The sequence below is a fragment of the Triturus cristatus genome, chromosome 10, assembly GCF_964204655.1.
Source record: "Triturus cristatus chromosome 10, aTriCri1.1, whole genome shotgun sequence".
Taxonomy (NCBI): Eukaryota; Metazoa; Chordata; class Amphibia; order Caudata; family Salamandridae; genus Triturus; species Triturus cristatus.
In genome coordinates, this window is record NC_140593.1 from 415,303,300 (window position 1) to 415,327,989 (window position 24,690).

The window sequence follows — 24,690 nt, forward strand, 5'->3', positions numbered from 1 at the left end:
CTCTGGTCTTTAAACAAAACTGTGCTGCTCCTGTGCTTGTTTTGGGGGTGGATGCTCGGTAAGAAAGCCACCCGTCTGTTGAGCACGTCTCGCTGGACACTCGCATTGGCCTCTTCACCAGCAGTACGGATAGATGGACCCTTCCCCGGCCCCTTTTCCTCTTCTCTCTCTTTGTGAGCATCTGTCTCTGTTTCTCTGTCTATGTGTCTCTCTGTGTGTGTCTCTGTGTGTCTCAGTCTGTGTGTGTGTCTCTCTGTGTGTGTCTCAGTCTGTGTGTGTGTGTGTGTGTGCGCGCACGTGCGTCTGTGTCTGTGTGTATGTCTCTCTTTATGTATACACCTCTGTCTGTCTGTGCATTTCTGTCTCTGTGTGCACGTCTGTTTCTTTGTTCGTGTCGTTCTTTGTGTGTTCTTTTCTGTGTGTCTTTCTGTCTCTGTTTCTATGTCTCAGTGTCTCTGTATTTCTCTGTCTCAGTCTTTCTGGTCTCTGTGTGTGTTTCTCTCCGTGGATGTATTACAGAAATTATTGAGCAAATATAACGTACCGCTAATAATAAAAACTGTCTCTAAAATAATTCAGAAACTATTTACTAATATTTACTTGATTGCAGCAAAAATTTATGTCTAATAAAAAAATTATAAAAATACATTTGTGCTGGATATATTTATGGACTACATACTAATTAACACAAACACATACCAATTTTACAACACAACACTATCTACAAATAATACTAGAACACAACTACAAATACACATTATTGCTACCCTAGCTGATGCTACACCAGTAAATATTCAATGCGAAAGGTATAATACACATACTTACTCTACAGATGCATACAAAACTGTAGTTAGCTAACACGTTCAGTACACAAAACAACAAACAAATCCACCAAAATATGAACAATGCCAAAATCTCTAACTCTAAGTAATGCGAGACCTGTTGCATTGCAAATGCTTGTTTTAAAATGCAGCTGATTTTCCTTAAAGGAAAACGGGATGCATTGGTACCACTGCCTGCTCCTAAAACACATTTGCAAACCCATTCACAAAGGGGAAGGGGTGTATTCTCTCCAATATTTGACAATCGCTGCAACGAAAAGATGTGAATACAAAGACATCTCCTACTACAGGTTGAGAATGCAGTATCAACCTGTAGTAAATACATTACAGGAACAAACATTTAGAGTAAAGAAGAATCTACAGGAAACAGGTATTGTTTTACTCACAATGAATGCCAGACAGGAGACATTTTATTCTGCCAGATTTGATCATTTGAAGGAGTGGTCAACAAGAGAACTCATTTGGGTAGGAGGCTTTAATTTAGCCCTTAATGCCAAGTTAGATACTTGGGAGGGTTGATGTCAGGAACGCTAAGAATTAGGTTTCAAAAACAGTCTTATTACATTATGTGGGGAAAACATGATCAGGATATGAAGTTTACTTATTTCTCCCATGTCGATAGAGACTATTCGAGGACATGCCCCCGTGGCATTTAATAGGCGCCGCTGCGAGGACACGCGACTAGATTGAGCTGGGGAACTGGTTTGGGAATTGCTGGGGGAACAATTGTTGAACAGGATTTTAAGTGTTTTTACTATTGCACCCACAATTTTCTTAATCTGCTCCTTTTTAAAGTGTAACGAAGACTATTTGCACCCGACTCGCCGCTCTCACTTCCAGCTTTAGCAGAGCTTGCGCGCTAATTGATCGGCTCTTAGTCAATAAGTGCGCAGCCCGGGTGGAGTTTGTTTAGCCCCCCGTGGCATTTAATGGGCGCCGCTGCGAGGACGCGTGCAGCTGGCACGCCGCTGTTGCGCCGAAGACAAGCCCGTCTGCGCCTGGACGTCGCCAGGAGCCAGGGATTCTGCCTCTCCCAAGGCACCTATGTTAGCCTACTCTTGCATGTCATTACTACCCTTACAAAATGTCGGTGATTGCAGGGTCCACAGTTGGGCTCCAGATGACTGCCCTACCTTCTGTGGACAATGCACCTTTAGGACAAAACCTCTAGGACACCCTCTACCCCTAGGTCCCAGGACTTTGATAGACTCCATTCTGAGCATTAACTGCCGATCACTGTCCAAATATCATGCCGAGGTGTTCAACCTCCTCCAGCACCATTTACCGGAGGCTCTCTTTTTAACAGAAACTTGGCTCTCCAAGGCCTCTGTGGCTATACCTGCACTTGCCCTCCCCACAGGCTATGCCATTTGCAGTCTCGATAGAACAGGGGGGAGAGGGGGCGGCATTGCCATCGTCTATAAAACCGTGCATTCTTGCAGCTTCACTCCCCAAGATCTACCAGATTGTGAGTGCGCGCTTTTTGAAATTGCTCCAAGTGCTAATTTCACTTTCTCTGGCCTCCTAATCTATCGTCCACCTGGCCCTTCTAAAACTTTCAGAGAAGCCCTTGCGAATACCACTTCAATTCTCACTCTTCAGACTGCCAATTTTAATATTATAGGTGACCTGAATCTTCACCTGGAAATGCTAGAATCCCCAGACACTCTTAGCCTCTTAGGAGACTTGGTAGCCTGCCAACTGACCCAATTGGTTCCCGGCGCTACGCATAGTGCCGGGCACCACCTTGATCCTGTTTTTCCTAACCTTGAGTCACTGGAAGTTCCAACTTCTCTCCCCATGATCTGGACAGATCATTCTCTCATCCTAATGAGACTAAAACTGGTCGACTTCAAGTCCCAGTCTAATCAGCCCCACTCACTGAAACGGCCGTGGCATAAATTTGACCAGGAGGCTTTTCTTACAGCCTTGAGTACAAAACCACCAGATAGATCTTCTAATATGTAAGAGGCTGATGCACTCTTTCACAGGTGGGTAACCCAAGCCCTAGATATCTGCATTCCTTTCAAACTCCCTCACTCTAAAGGAACGCGGGCCAACGCCTGGTTCAACGAGGAGCTGACCCTAGCTAGGAAGAAATGTTAAGTTCTAAAAAGAGCATGGAGGCGTACATATGACCTGCAGGCTAAATCACAGTATAGCGCAGCTATCAAATCCTACCACAAACTAGTTAGAGCAGCCCACTACTCCAGACTGATTACCACCAGTACCTATTGCAGTAAAACCATTTTTTCCTCTTCTGAAGGATCTGGTCACCCCTCCCTCAGCACCGGGCAGTAACATTTCCTCCAGCCAACAATGTGAGGAGCTGGCAAATTTCTTCCTCGAGAAGGTGGAGGGCATCTACCATAACTTTGATCACATTGGAACTCATGACACCAATGAGAGGAATATGCACATCTGCTCTGAGATAGTTTCGCTCACATCTCTACCCAACATCCTCCTCAAAGACCTAGAGGGACTAGTGATCAAAATTAAATCAGGATCTCCAGATGACCCCCTTAGACCTGACGCCTTTAGGAAAGTTCAACAGGGTCTCCTACCGAAGTGCCTTGATCTACTGAATTTCTTCCTCGCTTCGGCGGCGATCCCAAAATCTTGGAAAACATGCAAAAGTGGTCCCGCTACTTAAAAAACCTTCATTGGACACCTTCAAGCCAGAAAACTATCGTCCAATATCACTGCTCCCATTTTTATCCAAAATTCTGGAAGCTCATGTGAACTCGACGTTAACTCATTTCTTGGAAGTTAATCATATACTTGATAACTCTCAAAATGGTTTCCGACCATGCTATAGCACCGAGTCTGCATTGCTGACGGTGGTAGAACAATTGAAACTTGTAGCGGATGCTGGCAGGACCTCAGCTTTGGTCCTGCTGGATCTGAGTGCGGCATTTGATACGGTCTCCCACGAAATCTTGCTCCATCGTCTGGAGGAGATAGGGATTAGTAATACAGCCTTATCGTGGTTCTACTCCTTCCTGGTCGATCGGACCTTCTAAGTGATAGCCCCTCCCTTTGCCTCCCGCACCCATCCTCTGCGCTGTGGGGTACGCTCTTTAATATATACATGAGTCCACTGGCACGGATGGCCAAAGCAAGGGGAATCTCCTTGGTGTCGTATGCTGAAGACACCCAATTGGTGATCACCTTGTCTAACAATCCCAGATGGGACAGTGCGAAATTTAAAGAAGACATTCTGGCCATTGCAGAATGGATGACAGCTAACTTCTTGCAGCTGAACTCTGCGAAATCTGAGATCCTTCAGATTGGCAAAGACTCCCATCTTCGGAATAATGAATGGTGGCCTCCAGCCCTTGGAGTCCCTCCGGCCCCTAAACCTGCAGTGAGAAACTTGGGCATTATGCTTGACAAAGATCTTACTTTTGAGATGCATGCCAAATCAGTGGCAGGGAAATGTTTTGGGCTGCTACGTGGCCTTAAAATGATACTCGGTCTATTTAATGCCCAAAATCGGCAACCGATTATGCAAGCGTCCATATTGGCCCGATTGGATTACTGTAACGTGCTTCTCCTTGGCTCTAATAAGGCTGTTGTGAACAGATTGCAGCGGGTTCAGAACGCTGCAGCACGTGCCATCATTTTTCTCCCTAAGTACAGCCATGTCTCAAATCTTCTCCTTCGTCTGCATTGGCTGCCCCTTGAACATCAAGTTCACTTTAAGGCACTCTGCACCGTGCACAAGATTCTGACCGGTATCGGTCCAGATATTCTGAGCGACATGTGCTCCCTCTACTCCCCACCTTGTGCACTAGGTTCAGCTAATCTCATCCTCGCTCATATTCCACGCACCTGAAGAGCCAGATCTGGTGGCCGTTCTTTCAGGCGATTGGCACCTACCTTATGGAACTCCCTTCACTTACACATCCGCAGCATCTCTGACCACCAAGTCTTCAGACGGCTTGTGAAGACATGGCTCTTTTCTCAACTCTAATCCCTCGGCTGTACCCCTTCTCATCTTGTTTCAGCGCTGGGACGCCTCTTTGCCGAGGCAGCCATGCGCTTTACAAGTATTCTCCTCTAATCTAACCTGGCATAAGGCAGTGAATCACTCCTAAATTCTACAAAAACTATTACAGGAGGGAGGATTGCAATATCCGACCATGCTAAAATCACACGGGATTTGGATTGGGGATGGAGTATTAATTAAAAAAAAGCCTTACAGTTTGATAATCTGTGATACATTTTTACTAAAAGATAGGCTTAAAGTGCAGGATTTAGAGAGGAGTAAGAATGATTTTGCAGAGAATAAAACAGTGGAGGTACTCTCTGGGATTCATTTAAGGCAGAATTTAGAGGATAATGCATAACCTCAAGAAAGGAAAAAAGATGCATAAGCAATCTCAGCAAGGAAAAACTAGAAGCTGAACGCAAGACAAAAGAAGAGTAGTATATCAGTTCTGGCTCTCTGGAATTTCTGTGGGAGGTAACATCTGTAAAAGAACAACGTAATCTTCTGGTGACTAAGAAAAGTTTATTAGATTTTATTAGATTTTACGGGAAAGCAAATAAATGGACTCTGTGACAAGACAGCTCAGAACCCTCTCCATTGCCAGACGAATCTCCATCGTGGTTGGCTCGATTGGCCTCTCCTGTTGTGATGAGGAGGCAAAATGGAGGGCTTTAGATCTTATTATTTTAAGCTCTGCATTGAGGAACCTGTGGAACAGGCAAAACTAGGTTCCTTCTTGCACACTATCAATCTCCAATAAGTAACAATTTCTAACTGCAAGGTGATGGAGTACCAGATTTTGCTGGACAAAGAAAAAGTGGCAATTAAAGATCTGCACCTCAATAAAACTCCAGATCCTGATGAATTGACAAATCTGTTTTTAAACAATTCCACTTGGAATTAGCTACAAGACGTGGTCATATTTAATTAATTTCTTCAGTTGCGTTCATTCACTCCATCGATGACAGACGCTAATAGAACTTTAATTCACAAAGCAGACAACCCTGATTATGCATCCGCTTCCTAAAGGCCAAAAGTCCTGTTGTATACTCATGCAAAGATTTTTGCTAAAATCCTAGCAAAAAGGCTATTATCCCACTTACACTATTTACTTCATCTGGACCAATCTGGATTCATTCCTAACAGATAAGCACATGACAACCTTAGGAGGGTCTTACATTTTACAGAAAAATCTGAAACTTCGGAAGATTCCTTTAGCAATATTATCATTAGATACGGAAAAGGCATTCAATTTAGTTCACTGGCCTTTCCTTAGTCGGATGCTGGCTAGTATAGGCATGCGTCCGAATGTGAGAACAAGGACAGACAGAGACTTCAAATCTTGAATTGCCTAAATAATTGTTAATGGAGAATGATTTCAAAATGTCCCTATTAGTAGGTAGGACACACAGGAATGTGCCCTGGGGACGAATGCCTTTGAAGGAGACCACTTATTTGTAGCAGATATTCTTCTGGCTTTGACAGATCCGGTCACATTTTTTTAAAGGGGTTCTAGATATTATAAGTGAGGATAGTGCCGTCTCTGGCTTCAAGGTCGTTCTGAACAAATCTAAGATGCCAGGAGTAACGCTATCCCATAGCACAGAAACCACGATCTCTAAAAATTTCCAATTTTAAATGGACCAAACAGAAAATCAAGTATTTTAGGGACCTATAAATCACTCACTCTTAGGAAATTATATGCAGCAAATTATCCCAGGCTATTTGACACAATTAGAAATTACTTTAGGCGTTGGCAACCTCTTTATTTTGAGGCAGGAGAGGATTGCCGTTGTAAAAATGAATGTCTGTACCAGACCCTACCTGTAAGGATATGAAAAACCTGCAGGAAAAAATTAGCCCCCTCACCTGGGCAGGAAAAGGGTCAGGGGTTGCACAAGATGTTTCAGTGGTAGGTAGGGCGTCCCTACTCCAGGTGTTATTTGAGTGGCCCATAAGCAAGATTGAAATGCACTGGATACATATGGAGGCAGCCATCATGAATTGTGCTCAGTGGGATGTAGTGTGGCTTCCTAGATCTTACAGACTGCAGGTAGGCTACTTCTCAGACATTTTCAGATTGATACCAGATTCCAGCTGTCTAATGCAGCGCATAGATTACCACCCTTTCTATCTCCCTTTATTCCCCTTTTGGAAAACCTAGAATTTCACAGCGCAATAGAGGGAAACATATGTTCACGTGGCACCTTATCACTAATAAACTTAAATGTATGCTTGGAAATGTAAATGGGTAATGTCGACGGGAATGTGGCCCAGGGGGGAGAGGATTTTCACATCTGGTGGTCCAGCCATTTATTACAGACTTTTTGGAAGGAAATTTTAGTCACATAACCAGACCTCTAGGCTATACAATGCAATCGGACCAGGCTGTGATAATACTTGGTTTGAAGCCAGCTGTGCTACCCAGCCTCCATAGCTCCCGGGAATGAACAGAAATGAATGGAGGATTGTAATTAATATGGTGCCTGCAGCAAATTAACAGACAGCCCAGAAATGGAAAACAAAACATGCCCAGAGTATCCAAGAATGGGCAGGCAATTTGGGCACACTACTGACAATGGAAAACAGAAGCGACCAAATGGGGAAATTAAACAATGGAAACCACTGCTTGATTACCTAGCCGAAGGGCGGGCAGGTTTGTATGCACTAAAGGACCTAAGGTCAAGCATACACATGATTATAAAAGTGGAACGAGATGAATAATGATGTTCACTGGAGACACACAAAAAAAAGCAAGATTTCGGAGTCCAGAGATCTTGAAGTGCACCTGCAAGTTTGATCATATGACTTATCCCAGGGAAAATGGGTCAGGGGAAATCTGGGTAGTCCCAACAGTTTTTTGAATCTGTAACCACAAGCACTGTGATTGTTACAAATAGTGTTTTTAGGTCTCTGGACCATCCGGTCGGCAGACCGGAAGTCCGGAGATTTAATGACTTGGGAGAAGAGGGGCTTGAACCCGCCCCTCTTCTGCCCTGTTCTCCATTGGCTGGCCTCGTAAATGCTGGCCAGCCATTGGAGAAGAGGTCCCGTCACTCCAATCATGCCCCGTCCTTTTCGGATCGGGGGGCGTGTTTTTTAAAGAAAGTCTCATTCTCCAAACACGCCCCCGAATCCGAAAAGGACACTGCCTTTCTCCGAGGCATTTCTGCTTCACCACGGAGAAAGGCAGCAAGGCTCAGCTCAGGGCACCGCAGTCTGCCACATTTCCAGCTCCCAAGCCACTCTTCGAGCCTCCGCCGCGGCACAAAAGGCAGATCCCTTCTACGTCTCTGCACGTGGCTACTGCCGAATCCCCCCCCCCCCCCCATCTTAAAGGGATCTTCTGTTTGTTTGGTGATGCATTATTTATTCCTTCATTTCGCTCCAGTGATTCACATGTTTTGTAGTTCTCGAACATTTTGCCAGCTGCCTCGAAGCTTTTCAGATTTCTCGTCATACCCATAATTTAATATTGGTAGAACACTAATGTCAGCGTTACCGCCTGCAAACTCCTCTTTTAAACTTCTTGTCGCGTTCGTTGAGAGGAAGCCGTTCGTGCTGTGTAGCTCTCTTGCAAAATGGGGAATTATAAGGTCCGCATTACAATCCGTCGCCGCCATACAACAAATCCACATGCGGCACAACGGGCAACTGTACCGGCGGTCCAATACACTCCGAAGTACTATGGGGTGGGTGGGGGTATCTCACATTCATCCAACCGCAAAGCGTGAAGCACAGTCGCCTCACCCCGTCCACAAATCACGGCGTTCCACTGTGGGATGGCGAGTCCCTTTACATCAACCAATGCTGTCTCCTCATACACCAAGCAGCAGGCCGTGTACTCAATTTTGTAAGGTAAAATTTTATTAGGCTTCGACCCAAAACACTCTACGCATTTCGTAGTTAGAGCTCCTTGCTCACGAGTAACTGTGTTTCTGCACATCACTGATTTAAATAAAGTGACACGTGATCGGACCAAGTTAAAGAACAGAGTAAAAAGACTCAATCTTTTCAAGTTACATAACTTGAAAGTTGAAACGATCGCCTCCTTCTCCCTCGGTGCTCCTCTCTGCTTCCTGTATGACCGGTTATACCGTTTCTCGTCTGACTTCGCTTCGTAGATGACCCCAGGTCATCCAGGCTGCCATGCCCACGGTCTGGGCTCTCCGTTTACTGACCACTGTGATTTTGTGGCTTAGTCAAATTAGTTTCACTGATAGTCATCACGGTAATAAGCACCAGAATACATTATGAAGTTGTACCTATGGATAGTTGTGTGGTATGTCTGTAGAACTAAACCAGGCAAAAGGTAGTGGGGCACTGTACAGGGTCAAAGAAAGAAAGGAAAGATTAAGTCAATGATTAGACAGGAGGCTATGTTCTGATAGGCATGTCTGTGATATTTTTATATCGTGTAAATCTAGCCTAAAAGAAGCGGGGCTACTGGATTGCTGTTTCCTTGGTAACCTAGATAGAGGCATGTTAACTTTAGTTTGGAAAGTATTCTATCTATTTCCTGTCTAGGATTTCTGTGTTTCATCCAATCTGCTTTCTGTCTGGGGTTCAATCTGTCTACTTCTGTGTACGGTTCTATCCTGCCTTTCTATCTCGGAGGCTGGCTTCATTCTATCTGCTTCTTATCTGGGATTCTTCCCATCTGTGGGCTCCCTCTGCATTGTCGCAGGGATTTTGGCCTCTTATGCTCCCCAGTGGGGTTCAGCCCCTTATGCGTCCTGCCCAGGGCACAAGTCTTAAAAAATAAGTGGATGGATTAACCAAGTCGGGCAGTGTGCGAGTGAAATTATAACGCGTGCTATCAAAGCACATAACGTCAATAACCATGGCAACTGAAAATTAAATAAAATGTTTTTTTTTTTTTTAAGTTGTCTCCTGCAACGCATATCAAGTAACAGATCACTGATTTTTATTTTATGTCGATTGGTAAATGGATAACTGCTATGAACACAGAGATCCTTTTGTTACTTGCAGTCAATAAATTGGAATCCCACCAGTAGACTACAGTGAGCTATGAAGTGTATTTGACTACCACACCTTCTAACCCCGACTGTCTCATGTAACACATCTTCTACATTAATTTACACACTTACATGACTTATTTGGAATGGATAATGTGTATGCTATGTAAAGTGCTCTAACACTCTGCATTGGGATGAGTAGCGCTATAAAAGAAATAAAATAGTGCTATTTAAATTATTTGTGTAAGCACTGAGACAGACCAACCCATCTGACATCCTAACAATGCATGCACTTGTATACAACAAAGTAACAAGCATTTACAATTCAATGGTCTCGGCATTGGTAAAGTTAGAGCTATTGGCATTGCTCATGACATTATTTTTATGTTTTTTTTTTTAAAACATTTAAAGAAACGGCGTTGTCATGAGCAATGCCAATAGCTCTAACTTTAACAATGCCGAGACCGTTGCATTGTAAATGCTTGTTTTGTATGAGTTGTTAAATTTAACAAAATACCTTTCAAGGAAAAAAAAGTGAACCACCTGCTGAACATGTCAGAAAGGTACTCTTGCTACTTAACTCAGTCTATTAAAAGTCAGCAAGCGCCATGCAGCAATTTAAAACTGCATCATCATACACATGGATATTCCTAGAGCAGAGACTCAAACGGTACAGAGGCTACAAAACATCGTAGCGCATGAGCATGGTGTTCAAGTACTGAAACTTCAAAAATAAAAAATAAATTAAAAAGGGGGAGGCGTCCTATGCCAACTGCTACTCCTGGGCTAATAGAAGGACCGCAAAAAATGGTATCAATTCATAACAGTAGCTTACGTATGCAAAATAAAACTCGATTGCTACTCACCAAAAATCTTTTTTTGTGAGACTTGGTACACAAATGTCATTACAAATTTCCATCTTTCTACACAACCTTGTGTATATTTATTCATTTTCATTGTGCATTTGAGAGTACATTATATTACAGTTTATAAAAGACATTATGTCATACACCGATAAACAAGACAAACATTTACACACAAATTAACACATAAACTTGTCAGACATACTTTGTCTGAACAAGACCTTTCCCTTGCTACCACCTGGTTGTAGGAAGCTGGCTCTGTATATACTAAACCAATATGAGGTATAGTTTGCACATAGTCCAGTGGAGCCCCAAAGGTATGCAGAGATAAAGTAGATAGCACCTCACTCTTTTTGTGGTAGAGTCGGCGAGCAGTAAGGCTTTATCAGAGAGTCGTGTTAAGCATTTGTTGTACACACTTAGGCAGCAAATGTGACATACTCAAAAACTGAATTCAGATCAATTTGTTTGTATAAAAAATATTGTTAAGTAATTTTATTTCTAGAACCAAGTCAAGCCTGGTGCAGGTAAGTGGTTTTATACATTGGAGTAAATAGTATAGTTGAAAGCAGTTGTAAATACTTGTACTGCAATACTTTGAAATACTGTACATATGCTTTGTAACTAGTAAGAAGAGATTTGGGGGTGACTGTATAGTTGTAAACTTTTCTAATCCCCAAACATTGCTGATAATTCTAGCGAATCTATTCCCCCCTCAATCTAGGAGCTCAGCCATAATTCCATTAACTCTAGAATTTTTTTATGACCAATTATGGTGTAAGCAGCGTAGCTCTAGGCCTTCCCTAACGCCCATTCATTTCCGCCCAATAGTGAAAGGGGGTCCACCATCTCTTCTTGCTGGAATTAACTTGATGAATCGCTTTGGGGTATTGACTGACATGGAGGCTTGTGATTGACTGTCGAGTCCAGGTCATAATGTTTTTAACAGCTCACATAGGGAGACTCAATCGAACAATAATTTTCCACCTAATGAGGGTGACCATTTTGGTCCAACCTCACATACATGTACCTTGGTGGCATTAAAAAAGACCTTAGAGTCCGCCCATGACAACCATCTAAAAATAACCGGGATCTTGGATCCAAGGAGCATAGAAAGCTCTCTTGTAACTCATGGCACAATCCTAAACCCTCACCCTCTTGCTGAACTAGAGGTAGATCATTGTCTAGAGGGGCAAGATGTGATTTTGGGAGGCCCAAACAATTTTATTAAATCGAACATCCCCCAATCCGGAAAGGATGGATTATCCCTAATTTCATGGAATCTTGCTGGAATTGGTAACAAGATTCCATCCTTGGAATGGTGTTCATTTATCGACCAGTATGACATCATCCTTTTTCAGGAATCCTGGTCGATAGATGCGGTTTTTCGAGTAGGCTACATTAACTTTTTTGTCCCTGCTGTTAAAAGCCTAAAAGGGCGATCTGCTGGAGGCCTGGCGATATGGATTCGCCAGGTCCTCAGTTGTAAGGCACAGAAGGTCAGAGCCATGATAAATGACATTCTGGCAGTTAGACTTGAATGGCCTGATGGCAACAAACTGGCCATTTTCAATGTCTATGCCAGAGGCCAACCAGGAGGGCGTGTTTCAGAGGTTGTTACAGCTCTTGATACTCAACTAGAGGATCTCCCTGTACAGTTTGTCCCAATAGTGGGGGGTGATTTCAACACTACCTATGAACCACTTGGTCAAGAAGATCAGGACATCTCTGCTGAAGAGGACAATAGATGGGGTATCCCTAAGATTGATCTCCCGGGCCATCAAAAGATGGTCAGCTGCAGCAATTCAATTAAAATCAATGTGCCTCGAAAGAGGACTTCGAGCTGCTAATGGGAGAACCCCTTCTGATCAACATGGTGCATGCACCTTTGATAATGGGCGGAACAGCAGTCAAATTGATTACCTCCTTGTGGATATCAGATTATGGCATAGATTGGTTGATATGGCCGTTAAACCACGGTTAGAAAGTGACCACAACCCTCTATGTTCACTTTTTAATGTCCCAAAGGGGGATAAAGTAGAGCCAAAAGTTGGAGTAATCTCCACTCTGGATATTGTAGCTACTAATAATCTGCGCCATGTCAAATGGGATAAAATAGCAGTGAACCCAGTCCAGATGGCTGCACTTAAGATTGAAGTCAAAGGCACTGACGGAAATAAATACCCAAACTGACAGACAGGATTTTCCTTGTATAATGCTAGACGTCCATAAAAACCTATTCTCTAGACTCAAGATTTTTTTCCAGAAGGCCTGTCCCAGGGGAAACAGAAATTCTAAAACGATTACAGCTAAATGGTACAATAAAGCCTGTAGGGATGCAAGGTCAATACTGAGCAAAGAAGTAAAGGCTAAGGACCCTACGAGAGTACGCGAGGCAAGGAGTTTTTATAGATCAGTCCAAAAGGCGGCAAAAAGACAGTGGGATGAGGATAGGTGGTAGGATCTGAAATCGGCATGTGCTTTTAAAGATTCTGAACAATTTTGGAATATCATAAAATGGGACAGGGATGGACAAGGGGACCCCCCACAAAATAATGTACCACAGCAATCATGGTTAGAATTTTTCAGACCACAATATGCTCGCAATCAGCTGTTACCAGTTAGTAATCCTCCACCTATTACTCTTTATCAATATAATCTGTTTACAGCTGATGATGTAGATAGGGCATTAGACTGTGTTACCGGAGGCAGAGCCCCAGGTACGGATGGCATTCCAGCTGACATCTTTCTGAGTGACAGGCCCACATGGTGCAAGTATTTTGCACTCTTAGCAAACTCAGTGGCTAGCGGTGCCCCCATTCCATCTTCATGGATTGGAGCTGAGATTATCCCCCTTTTTAAAAAGGGGGACAAATCATTACCAAATAACTATAGGCCTATCAGCCTCATAGATTCAGCCCAAAAACTGGTTGGTCGTCTGATCCAGAGTACAATTCAAGCATGGATTGATGATCAAGATATTTTATCCCCCTTTCAGGCTGGATTTCGTCCATGCACTAGTTCGATCGACCAGGTTTTCTTCTTCATTTTGTTATATTGGAGAAATGTGCGGATTTCTAAGGGGACACTTTATGCAGTGTTTGTGGACTTAAAGACGGCCTTTGACCTAGTCCCACGTTGTAAACTTTGGTCTGTTCTTGCCAGCCAGGGGATGCCGTCAGATCTCTTGACTTTGCTTGTCCGCCTGCATGAGAACAACTATGCGAGAATCAGATGGGGGCCCAGGGCGAAGTCACAGAGCCATTCCCCGTTGAGCGTGGTGTTCGCCAGGGGTGTGTCCTGGCCCCCACCCTGTTTTCCCTATATATAAACGGAATAGTGGAACACCTCAGTAGCTCCCCCACTGATGCTCCTATATTGGCAGGAGCCCGAGTGCCTGTTCTCATGTTCGCGGACGACACCTTAATTGTCTCGCAAACCCCGAGCGGCTTACAGAAAGCCGTTAACGCATTTGGGGAGTTCTGCTGTCAGCGAGGCCTTGAGATCAACATCCCAAAGACAAAGTTTATATCATTGAATCAGGCCAAATCCTTCAAGGGTAACATCTTGCTCAACGGTACACCTCTTGAGCAGGTTGATTCCTTTGTTTATCTTGGACTTATGCTACAAACGAATGTGGGATGGAACCGACATTTGGATATGGCCTTGTTAAAATTCCACCAGCTTGCAGGTGCCCTATCCCTTAAACTAGGCCAATTACTCCTGCGCTTGAGGTGTATAATATGAAAGTTGTTAATACAGCTCTCTATGGTTCTGAACTTTGGGGCTTTACCAATCTGAATAGTTTGGCAAGAGCAGAGAATACTTTTTTGCGTAAATTGGTATGTGTGCCCCAAAGTACTCCAACTGCTCCGCTCTTGATGGACTTGGGCAGAAAGAACATATCTGACCTAGCCAGATTGCGCTCATTGCTGTACTGGAGACGCATCTGGACGACTCCAGAATTAATGCATTATGCCCGGGGTCTGAAGGATGTGATCCAGGCTGATCAATTCCATAAAATCCAGTGGTTAAAGGAAATCAGGTCTCTTTTGCTAAAGTTAGACCTGAATATTTTATGGAATAAGCCGGAAGTATCAGCTTTCCCAACAAAGAAAGACATAAAAGGAAAATACTGGGAGATGGTCCAGACAGAATTTTATAGAATTAATTCGACATCGAATTTAACTGGTAGGTTTCTGGATCATAAAACACGCCCAAAATGTGAATCATACTGGGACATTATTGAGAGGCCGCAAGACCGGAAATTATACTTTCAATTTAGAGTAGGCACCCTTCCAGTTAAGGCATTCACAAGTAATTGGTCCCAAACTAAGGATGCCGGATGTCATAACTGCTCAGATATGCCCGAATCCGTAGCACATCTGCTTTTTGTATGCCCTCTCTATGCTGCCCCCTGCCGTAGGTGGCTAAGACCCATTTGTCTCAGATTGGCAACTCGAAAGTATAAAGAAGCATTAAGGATATTGAGTTGCGATTGTTCACCTTATATAGCGGTGGCAGTGGCAAAGTTTTTAGGTTGGTCCTGGATAATACGTAGTCGAACACTTACCAAACCTGCTGCTAGCTAGTATTTTCCATGAGCTAAGACACTTTTTATACCCAGTGACTCTTTTAGCTGATATTATTGTTTTAAGTACATTTTCGACAGTAACTAATTGGATTTAATGATTTTTTAAAGTCTGTATATAGTCTATGATATATATTTATTGCGTTGTATTTTATGGACTATTGTGCTTTTAAGACATACTGTCGAATAAAGCTTTTTGAAATTGAAATTGCTTTGTAACTACTTCAGTAGTATTTTTATATTGCTTAGCAAAATACTTTTCTTACACAGGGTAGTATACCTGGATACTACACTGGGACATTTCCTGAAAAAAGGTAAGTAAATGCAGTTTGTATAGGTTTTCATAGACTTTCCAGCGCCACAATTAGAAACTTTCACAAGAAAACAGTCAGAGTTATCCTATGGGAGGAAATTAAGTTATTGGTTAGCAGGTAAGTACTTTATTGTGGGAGTTGGTTTTCTGGGATAAGAACCAGGGTTCCCCAGGGTCAGGGAGGCACTCTCAAAGCACCCTCAGCGGCAGTAGGGCGGTCGGGTGCAGAGTGCTGAGGCCCAATGTTAGCCAATGGATGATAGGGGGCCTACGGTTGGTGGCTGCTCACAAGCAGGCCACAAGGTTGTGGGAGGAAAGCTCCAGGTGTTAGGCTCAGGGCAAAGGGGAACAGAGTTAGCACCCAAAGTAAACCTGCAGTGGCACAAGGGCAGCTGGGTGCAGGGTGCTGATTTGACTTTGGGTGCCCTATTGTTTTCAATGAGGATTCTCTGGTTTCAACAAAGACTGCAGGCTCGGGGACGAAGATCTTCTGGAGAGGTAAGATGGGATGCCTGGGGATTCTGGGACACCGTCAGTTGGGACACCCAAGGCCGTGGGACTTCGGGTGTCTATAAGCGTCTGGTTTTCTTACCAGCTCTGGTAGCAGTTGTGGGGGTCCTCCAGAAAGAGACGGCAGGCGTCGTCTGGAGTGTCGCGGCAGGTCAGAGGTCACCAGATCTCGGGCCAGGAACGCCGGGGAGACCTCGTGGTGTTGGGCCATTTAACCTCAGGCCGTGGGCTTCGAGCACAGAGTGGTGCAGACTCACTGTTTTGGCTTGGGACAGTCTGTTGGTGAGCAAATTCGGTGCTCACGGGAGACAAAGTCTTTGGGGTGGAAGGCAGGGCAGATCCTCCGGGTTTGAGGTTGCTGGCTGCAGGAAACACTGGGATTTTGCTGGAGCAGGTTTGAGGTGGGGACAGGCCGGTAGGGCTGGGGCCAAGTCAGTGTGCGTCCTCCTCTTCTTAGTTTCAGCACGGCTCTTCGGTCCTTCTTCTCTTCTTGGTTGGTTCTCGTCTGAGGAGGCAAGGTTCAGGGTTGCCCCATAATACTAGATTTAGGGGTGTTACAGGTAGGTAAAGGTTGGGACCAATGGGTCCCTTCCTTTGAGTGGGTACACCCCGTATTATGCCACCCTCCAGTGGGAGGGGGGCATATGCCTCACTCTGGTGGGCTGGGTGCCCCCCCATCTGCAAAATGGTGGGACAGAGTTGTGCTTCACCTCGCCTCCCCCACCTGAGGGGTGGGGTTGGCAAAGGTGGGCACACCTCCCTTCCTCACTTGGTTTTCCCGACGATTCTCCCGCCACAGCGGGGGGTCCGAATCGGTGGGGGCCAGTTACTGGAAACAGCAAAAGGTCTGGGAAAGATCACAAAGGTGGCAAGCCTTTCAAGCTTTCCCTTCGTGGACCCTGCCCACAGGGATGTGTCCCATGTCGACTCTTCACTTTGTTCTGCACCAAAACACGCAGCCTTAAAGGCAATGTGTATGTGTGTGTGTGTGTATAAAGGTACAGGGCCTCTAAGGGTTGCACAATAAGTGCTGCAGCCCTTAGAGGCCTTCCCTGGTCACAGTGCCCTTGGTACCTGTGGTACCATTTACAAGGGACTGACCTGTGGCCAAAGAGTGCCAATTGGGTTTTGTTTTTAATGCAGTTTTAGGGAAAGAACAAAGGCCCTGGGCACCTGTTTGGCAGGAGCCCAGGACACACTCAGTCAAAGTACATCAGCAATTCAACAAAAATTGGGGATTATTAACTTTTGAAGAAAATGTATAGAGGCTGCCTATTATTTTCAAATGTGGACAGGCACAAGAGGATCACAGAATATGTATATTCAGTTTGAGGATATGTGTTCAATTTCTCTTTATTTGGTTTAGGTTTCAAAAACCATAAAAGCATACATACAAGAATCCATAAAAACAGTGATAAACAACATCATGTATAATTTGGTGAGGCTGACAGACAGAGCTAATTCCCCCATGAAAGAGTCTAAAGAGTTAAAAGGCATTGCAAGACAATTAGCCATCCTCGCCATTAAAACCGTGCCATCCACATACAGGAGTACAAGGAGGGGCGAGCCTATAAGTGGACAGTCTGCATTGGCGGTAATTGAAACTTGTTCCAACCCATTTATATGAAGGGAAAAAAAATTACAATTGTTAATTCATGTGTAAATATTTCTTTTTTAATCTGTGTTTGACAATGTCTTTTAAAAACTGGATTCTAATATACTATATATAGCAATCTGCATTGACATTCGTGTACTAAGTCTCATCAAAAATATATTTGCAGATTTGCAAACAAATTAGTTTCGTTTTGCATATGTAAGATATAGTTATAAATGAATACCTGCGCTCCCCATTTTATTTGGAAATGTACGCACTGAAGGCATTTAAATGGCTTTCAGTGAGTCAAACAATTAGATTTAAGGCGTTTTGCACATTTCACAAAGTATTGTGGTGCAAGTCAAATGTACCTGGTTACGCTTGCACATCACTGCAAACTGGCTAGAATTTTCCTCCCCAACTCAACATGCTAAGCAAGATTAAAAAGCAAGCATAAATAGAGCGCAAATCAAGGAGTAGAAGTTAATCAGTGGAGTGCAACAATGAGCAGTGTTGGGACCATCTTCCCAATGTTATTAGCGCCCCTGTTTGAAGATTACACTAAAATCTGCAACAGAGTTGTTACTTTAGAGTAAACAGAAAAGGGTTAAAGACAATACATAACCCATGTGATGCTTCAAGCAAACGTATTACAAACAACAACTTGATGAAGCTGTGTATCAGGTCTGAATGAGACAGTATGAAGTTGTGCGTGGATATCCACATGACTTATTTACACCCATCCCCCTTCTTCTAAGCACTCCCCTTCTATTCTGTGTCCCAGACTTCTAGACGTCACCATTTTAGGTATACCTCCTCCCCACCCAGGGTTTGTAATTATCGTGGGAGGCAACAGGTGTGTTCATACTCTGTCATCAGGCCACCATTTTAAGGGAACAGAACTCTATCCTTACTGGACAATAATGGGCAGTAATTATAACATCCCAATTTTTGAAAAGAATCCCTAAGTTTTATTGGCGCAAATATGCAAAAGCAGTAGCTTCCCATAATATTCTTGAAAAGAAGAAAAACAGGCTTGCTGTCACTGGAAATTATGCCTTGGCCCTGGTCTCACTTTTCTGGTTCCTTTTCTGAACACACTTTCTCACACTTGCTGCTTCTCCAGAGATTTTGAAGCTGTCCTGCAACGTGCAGAAAGCCAACTAGCTATTATACGCAGCCTGTCATTATATCAGATTTATATCTTCAACGTTGTCAAAGAATTACTTTGGAGGATTTTAATTCTCGGACCCCTCAACTCCCCAAAACACCATCCAGCCCTGAGCCCCTCACAATTTCTAAACACCATTCATCCCTTAAAACCTTTATTATGCCTAAACTCCACCCATCCATGAACTCTAAAAGCCCCAACTCTTAACACCACCCACTCCTGAACCGCAAAACTCTTCTCTAGCCCTAAACCTCCATCTGTATTTGAACCCTAAAAACCCCTTTTTACATCTAAACACCCACCCCTAGCTCCTTAAACCCCTCACTAAGCTTAACCGGTTACAGTGCCCAAAAACTGTTCCTGTCCATAAACTGAACCCATTCTTGACCCCTGAAACCTCTAAACATCCCAAAACTCCATCCACTGCAAAGCCTTGAACCGCCTCTAAATTCTGTCCATCACTGAACCTTAAAAAACCCTCACCAGCCCTAAACTATGCCCAGTTGTGAACCCTAAGCTCCTTAACACCTGAACACTCCATTATCATTAAGCCCTGAAAACTCTCACCACCGCATAACTCCTTTCCAAGCCTGATCCCTAAAACCCCCTTACTACGACTAACCTCCAGTCATTCAAGATCACTAACAATTCCCTCACCACCAATGAACTCTGTCCATTCCCGATCCGTCATAAACCGTCATCACCCCTAAACCCTCACCCTATCCCAGAACCCTGAAAAAGACATTATATATTCCTGAATTCCACTCATTATTGACCCCTAAAAACCCCTCATCACCCCTAAACAGTACTCATTCCTGAACCCAAAAACCCCTTACTACTCCTAAACCCCACCCAAATGTAATGTCATTTTATTTTTTTCCATAAACTTATCTTGCCTTCAAAATGTTAACCTTTCATTTTGGTTTACATGTATTTCCTTTAAATGACCTTTCCTTAAAATAGGTTTTCCATGATTTAGTTTCCTCCAGTATGATTTCGCAGTTTGTATTTTTCCATTAATTGAACTACATCACTGAAACACTTTCTCCCTCCAGGAGACATTTTTTTTAGCATTTATAAGAAAGAGAAAAATACCTATGCCCATCAATTGAAACATGTTTTAGTCTACCTTATTGAGTCTCAAATTCAGATTTACCCTAGCAAGGAAGCTGACATTTCATCATGTTGACACACGAATGACATTCATGGCTGTAAGGGGCTTGGTGGAGAAGTACATTTCCTATTTAATACCAGACTGTATTGCTAATATATGTTCATGTTATTTCTTCCACAATCTGTGCAATATGGGCTAAGGCGTAACACTAAAATCTACTGCCCACATATTTTCCAACTCTTTCATGGCATATTTCATTGAATAGGAGATTGCAAAATCACTTCCAATTGTCAACACTTATTTTACGTCACCATTTACACCAAAAACATACTCCTTGTGAAAATTTGGCGTGCGTCTTGTCTCTTAGCCACACTAACTCAACTTTATATTAAAAAAACAAAAGAGCAGCAATAGGCACATTTAAAGCCTTTTTAATGCATGGACACTAAAGAAGCTGGAACCGTAGCTAAAAAGCGCAATGCACTTAAAAAAGCATGCTCTTGGTAACAGTAAAGTGAAGGGTTTTTAGAAATATACAACATTTAAGTTGCACAACAGAGCTCTACTTTTTATCAAGAATGTTTTATTTGCATGAGGTACGCAAGCTGTAACAGGTCTAGGTTCAATGATTACATAATGACATAAGAATAGAGGGAGTGCCCGGAGGAAGAGACTGAGACTATGTTTTCAACTAGAAAGTGTTTTTTTAAACCTCTAACCGAATGCATGCCATGTAGCCATTTTTACATGCCTCTTGATCCTGCCCGGAAAAAGACAGGTTCATGGTACAAAAAGGTTTAAAACACTTTTATACTCATAGGTAGGCTGAATGTTCCCAAATATATAACTTATGTGTTTTACACAGTGCAAATGAATGTTAAAATACATTTTCAACTAACTTCAAAAAGTTGATTAGTATACTTGTGGATATTTTACTTACCATGAGGTATTCCTAAAAGCAGCTCAGGGGCAAGGTAGTCTGGTGTTCCGAGTATCCTATCTCTTTCTACTGGAGCAGCACCTCTTCGTACGCTCTTTGGAGTCCGAAATGGTGTTTCCGCGTTACCCTGCTCACAGAAGACTTAGTTTAAAAACACAGTGGTCTGAGAAGGATGACAGACATTTCTCAGTGCCAATTTTGTTCGGGGGCTAATTAAATGGATCAGTGTTTTTGAATTTACTAAAAGAAGCTGGAATCAAACATGCTTAACATTTGTGAAACAATATTTGTGCCCCTAGGAGAACAGCTAATTCTCCCTGAATACTACAACGTCTCAGCTACACCCCTGGCCAATGCCGAATAATTTGTTTAGTAGCAACAAAAAACAACAATGCTCAGAAAAAACTACTCAATGCAGGTGGATAAGATTACCATATGATTCCATGGTAATTAGGATTCAGTGCTTCACAGCTAGGCTATCCTTTTTGACATGTAGGCCCAACCACATCAACCAAAGTGAACCTGGACTATAACCCACATAATGTAATAATTTAATCATAGGAGGTCTGTCATCTTTTAATTTATATAACTTAAAACAGTATTATATGCATTCCAGATCTTGCTGCCCTGGGGATATCGTTTGGATCTTGTTCTGTGCTTAGCCCACTTCCAACTCCCCGAAAAAACACAAATAAGCAATGTCATGGTCAACAAAGTTGATGCATATACAAAACTAAGACTGGGAAAAAGAGGTCAGTGACACAAGGTCACACGTTTTAAGGGGCGTATTTTGTACTGGCATACTCCAGCGTAAACAATTAAGCAAATATTCAGGCGCAGCAGTACCCAAAATCCACCTAAGCACCCTGAAGTTTTGACGATGACTGGAACCTTCCTTTAAGCACGCATGCAAAAACAAAAAAATCATCACTAAGATATCAAACTAAAACGTAACTATACTTGGCACTCCTCTGTAAAAAAGATTGTGACACCCTAAAACTAAATAATTTTGAGGGCTCACATCATGTGGGAAAGATGAGCCTACACAAGGTAGATTCAACAAATATTGTTATTATAGATCATAAACAGCTAAACTATCACCCTTTGAAAAAGGAAGTATGTAAATACCGGGAAAAGATTAACAAAAGATCTGCAAAACATATTCGAACTGGGTATATATTTAACAAGCATTTTCAATGCAATAGGTCTCGCATTTACGCAAGTTTGAGCTAGTGACATTGCAAATAAAAATGCCTTTTATTTTTGTTTTTAAAACATAAATAAAAGGCATTGTCATTTACAATGCCTATAGCTTAAACTCGCGTAAATGGGAGAACTATTGCATTGCAAAAGTAATGGGGAGCGGACACAGGAGTAACAGAGGAGAAAGACATTTTAAGTAAATGAAAAAGTATATAGCGCAAACTCGACCCGAAGGTACCTTAGCACTACAGAGCGGTCCGTGATTCGAGAACCCCTCACTGGATAACAGGTAAGCAGGTCAACTGTAGAAAAGGATTTTCATTAAGATGATGGTGAGCTACAGCTCCGTGGCCCTCTAACAGCACACAGTTGCCTTTCTGTCACTAAAGTGCTGCTCATAGTATTTGGAGTGGCTTTGAACACCGAACGAAATTGGACCACCTACATGAATGAGACTTTCTCTTTCTGTTCTTCAAGCAGCTCAACTTAATTAAAGACTTACTCTTTATAACATTCTTGGCTGAGAGGATCTGTGATTGCTTGGTTCAAACAAGAGCAGGCTAGTGGTGTAACTACACTCTATAGGATAAAGAATAAAAGAAGCGCCATCTTTGGATATGAAGTAGGGTACACAGGATAAATTGAGATGTCGCAATGGATTGTCACAGACAAATGATAGTTGCATTCCAGACGCGCTAATAGATCTTATCCCACCCTAGATTCCAAATTTGAGGTATGATACTTGTCGTTTTTTTTTTTAAGGAAACTAAGCCCCAGGCACCCACTATGAGTCTTAGAAGTGTGGAAAGCTACGGGCAGGAGGACGAAGTGGTGGGTTGTACACCAAGGACGCATGCAGTGTATGGTCTAGCTAAATGAGTGTAAGAAAGGCCATCTACAAGGAGAGGATATAGCCGACGGCTAGCTATCTGACGTTCCTTACCCTCGCATGGTGAACTTAACCACACTAAGGCGTGCCTCTGCTGCGCTCAGCTCTGGCTGGAACTCAGCATCCGTGCCGATCGCCTTCACCCCCACCATGGCAAGCACAGCCTACTCTACGTCCTATTTTCTGTTGCAACCGGCCGCAAAGGCTCTATTTCCCAGCGGCGGCTTCAGCGACTTCACTGACTGCCTAGTCACGCCGGGTCAGTGAGAGGTGTGCGAAGCGAGGAAAGGGCGGGGCAACAGCACCTGGCAGACATAGCGATGAGCCATTCGTGGCTACTGAGCAGTCGCCGCTCTGTAAACTACGTCAACATTTTACCCGGACATGCTTCCACCTAGCCTCCATGTTTGATCCTGGCAAGACAGATTGTTAACGAAAGAGATAAACGAAAGACCGCCAGTGTATAAAGAGAAGTGAACATATAAGACACGCGCATCCTAGTAAAATTCACTTCAAAGGTATACCGTAACACATACTAAGGTGTTTACGAATATAATAACTGCTGCCTTTTTCCTACCCTTATTGGATTCATGAGTTCATTCTTTTTTTTAAAGCCATCAAGTACTTTTAGTTTAACGCAAATAAATCCAATAAAAATGTTGATACTGTAACCGTTTCAGGATACCAGTTTTTTCTTTATTAAATGATCTATATCCCGCTCTACAATCGTGGTCCTTCTCTTATCTTGATGCCTACCTCTCAACAGCTTCTTTAGCTTTGTGGAACTTGGATCGTTGCCGTAAGTCGAGCATTGCCAGGGCACTGTCAGCTGACTGTAAGCTACAGCGAGGAAGAGCTGTACGAGGGAGCGCAATAGCAAGATCACTGACTGCACCAGCGGCGAGCAGCGCAGAGCGTGAATGTGCTGTGCGGGTGGGGGGCACGGAGGGGGCACTGCAGAGAGACAGGTGTTAACACTGCATACTGACAGGCGCAGATATGACAGTATATGCTACCCTGCCAAGGCAATTAATTGTATGGACTGACTAGTCAGGTGGGCATTGCGAAGACATACCTGCTGATGAAACAGGCTTTTTAGACACGCACAGTCTCAAGGATTGTCAGGCTAAAGACGGGGCTCAGAGACTAGCAGTGTTGAGTCAGTGTCACTGAAAGAGACTGACATGATAAAGAGGCTGTCATTGGTAGAAAAGATCTCCGGTATACATTATAGTTGCTGGATAGCACCATGCCATCTGTGGCACCGTCTGCTAATCCAGTCTTTTGATCTCGCAGCACATTGCATGCCGGGAAATATATGTCAGTGTTGACATTGAGAACAAGCGCGGCCCCGTGGCCACGAAAGTTAATTGCGAGAGGGGGAGTAGGCGGTGAGCCCGTGAGTGGTGCGCGCGCGCGCCCCAGTGAGCCATGTGGTTTCAATTATCGCGCCCGTGTCTGGGCACGATAATTGAAAGCGGTGAGCGTAATAGACATCAATAGGCCATGGCCATTTGCGTGCTGTCTTTTATAAAAAGACGCACGCAATGGCCAATAGCATGGGCCAAAAGGAAAAAGCACACACACAAGCGTGCGATTCCTAGGTCTGTTTTGAAACCCCTACAAGAGGTCTCTCGCTGCGCGAGCAGAGATGCGCACTGCAACGCTAGCCGCGAAACCTAAAAAT

At 43.4% G+C, this 24,690-nt stretch overlaps 1 protein-coding gene across 2 annotated transcripts in view; it reads right to left on the reverse strand.

The window, feature by feature from the left end:
- MASTL (microtubule associated serine/threonine kinase like) overlaps window positions 1–24,690 on the reverse strand; it is a 260,527-nt gene that overhangs the window by 84,605 nt on the left and 151,232 nt on the right. For both annotated transcript variants that reach the window (XM_085631754.1, XM_085631753.1), the window contains one exon: window positions 20,912–21,038. In XM_085631754.1, coding sequence (XP_085487880.1) covers window positions 20,912–21,038 — 127 coding nt within the window. The remainder of the gene's footprint in view (window positions 1–20,911; window positions 21,039–24,690) is intronic.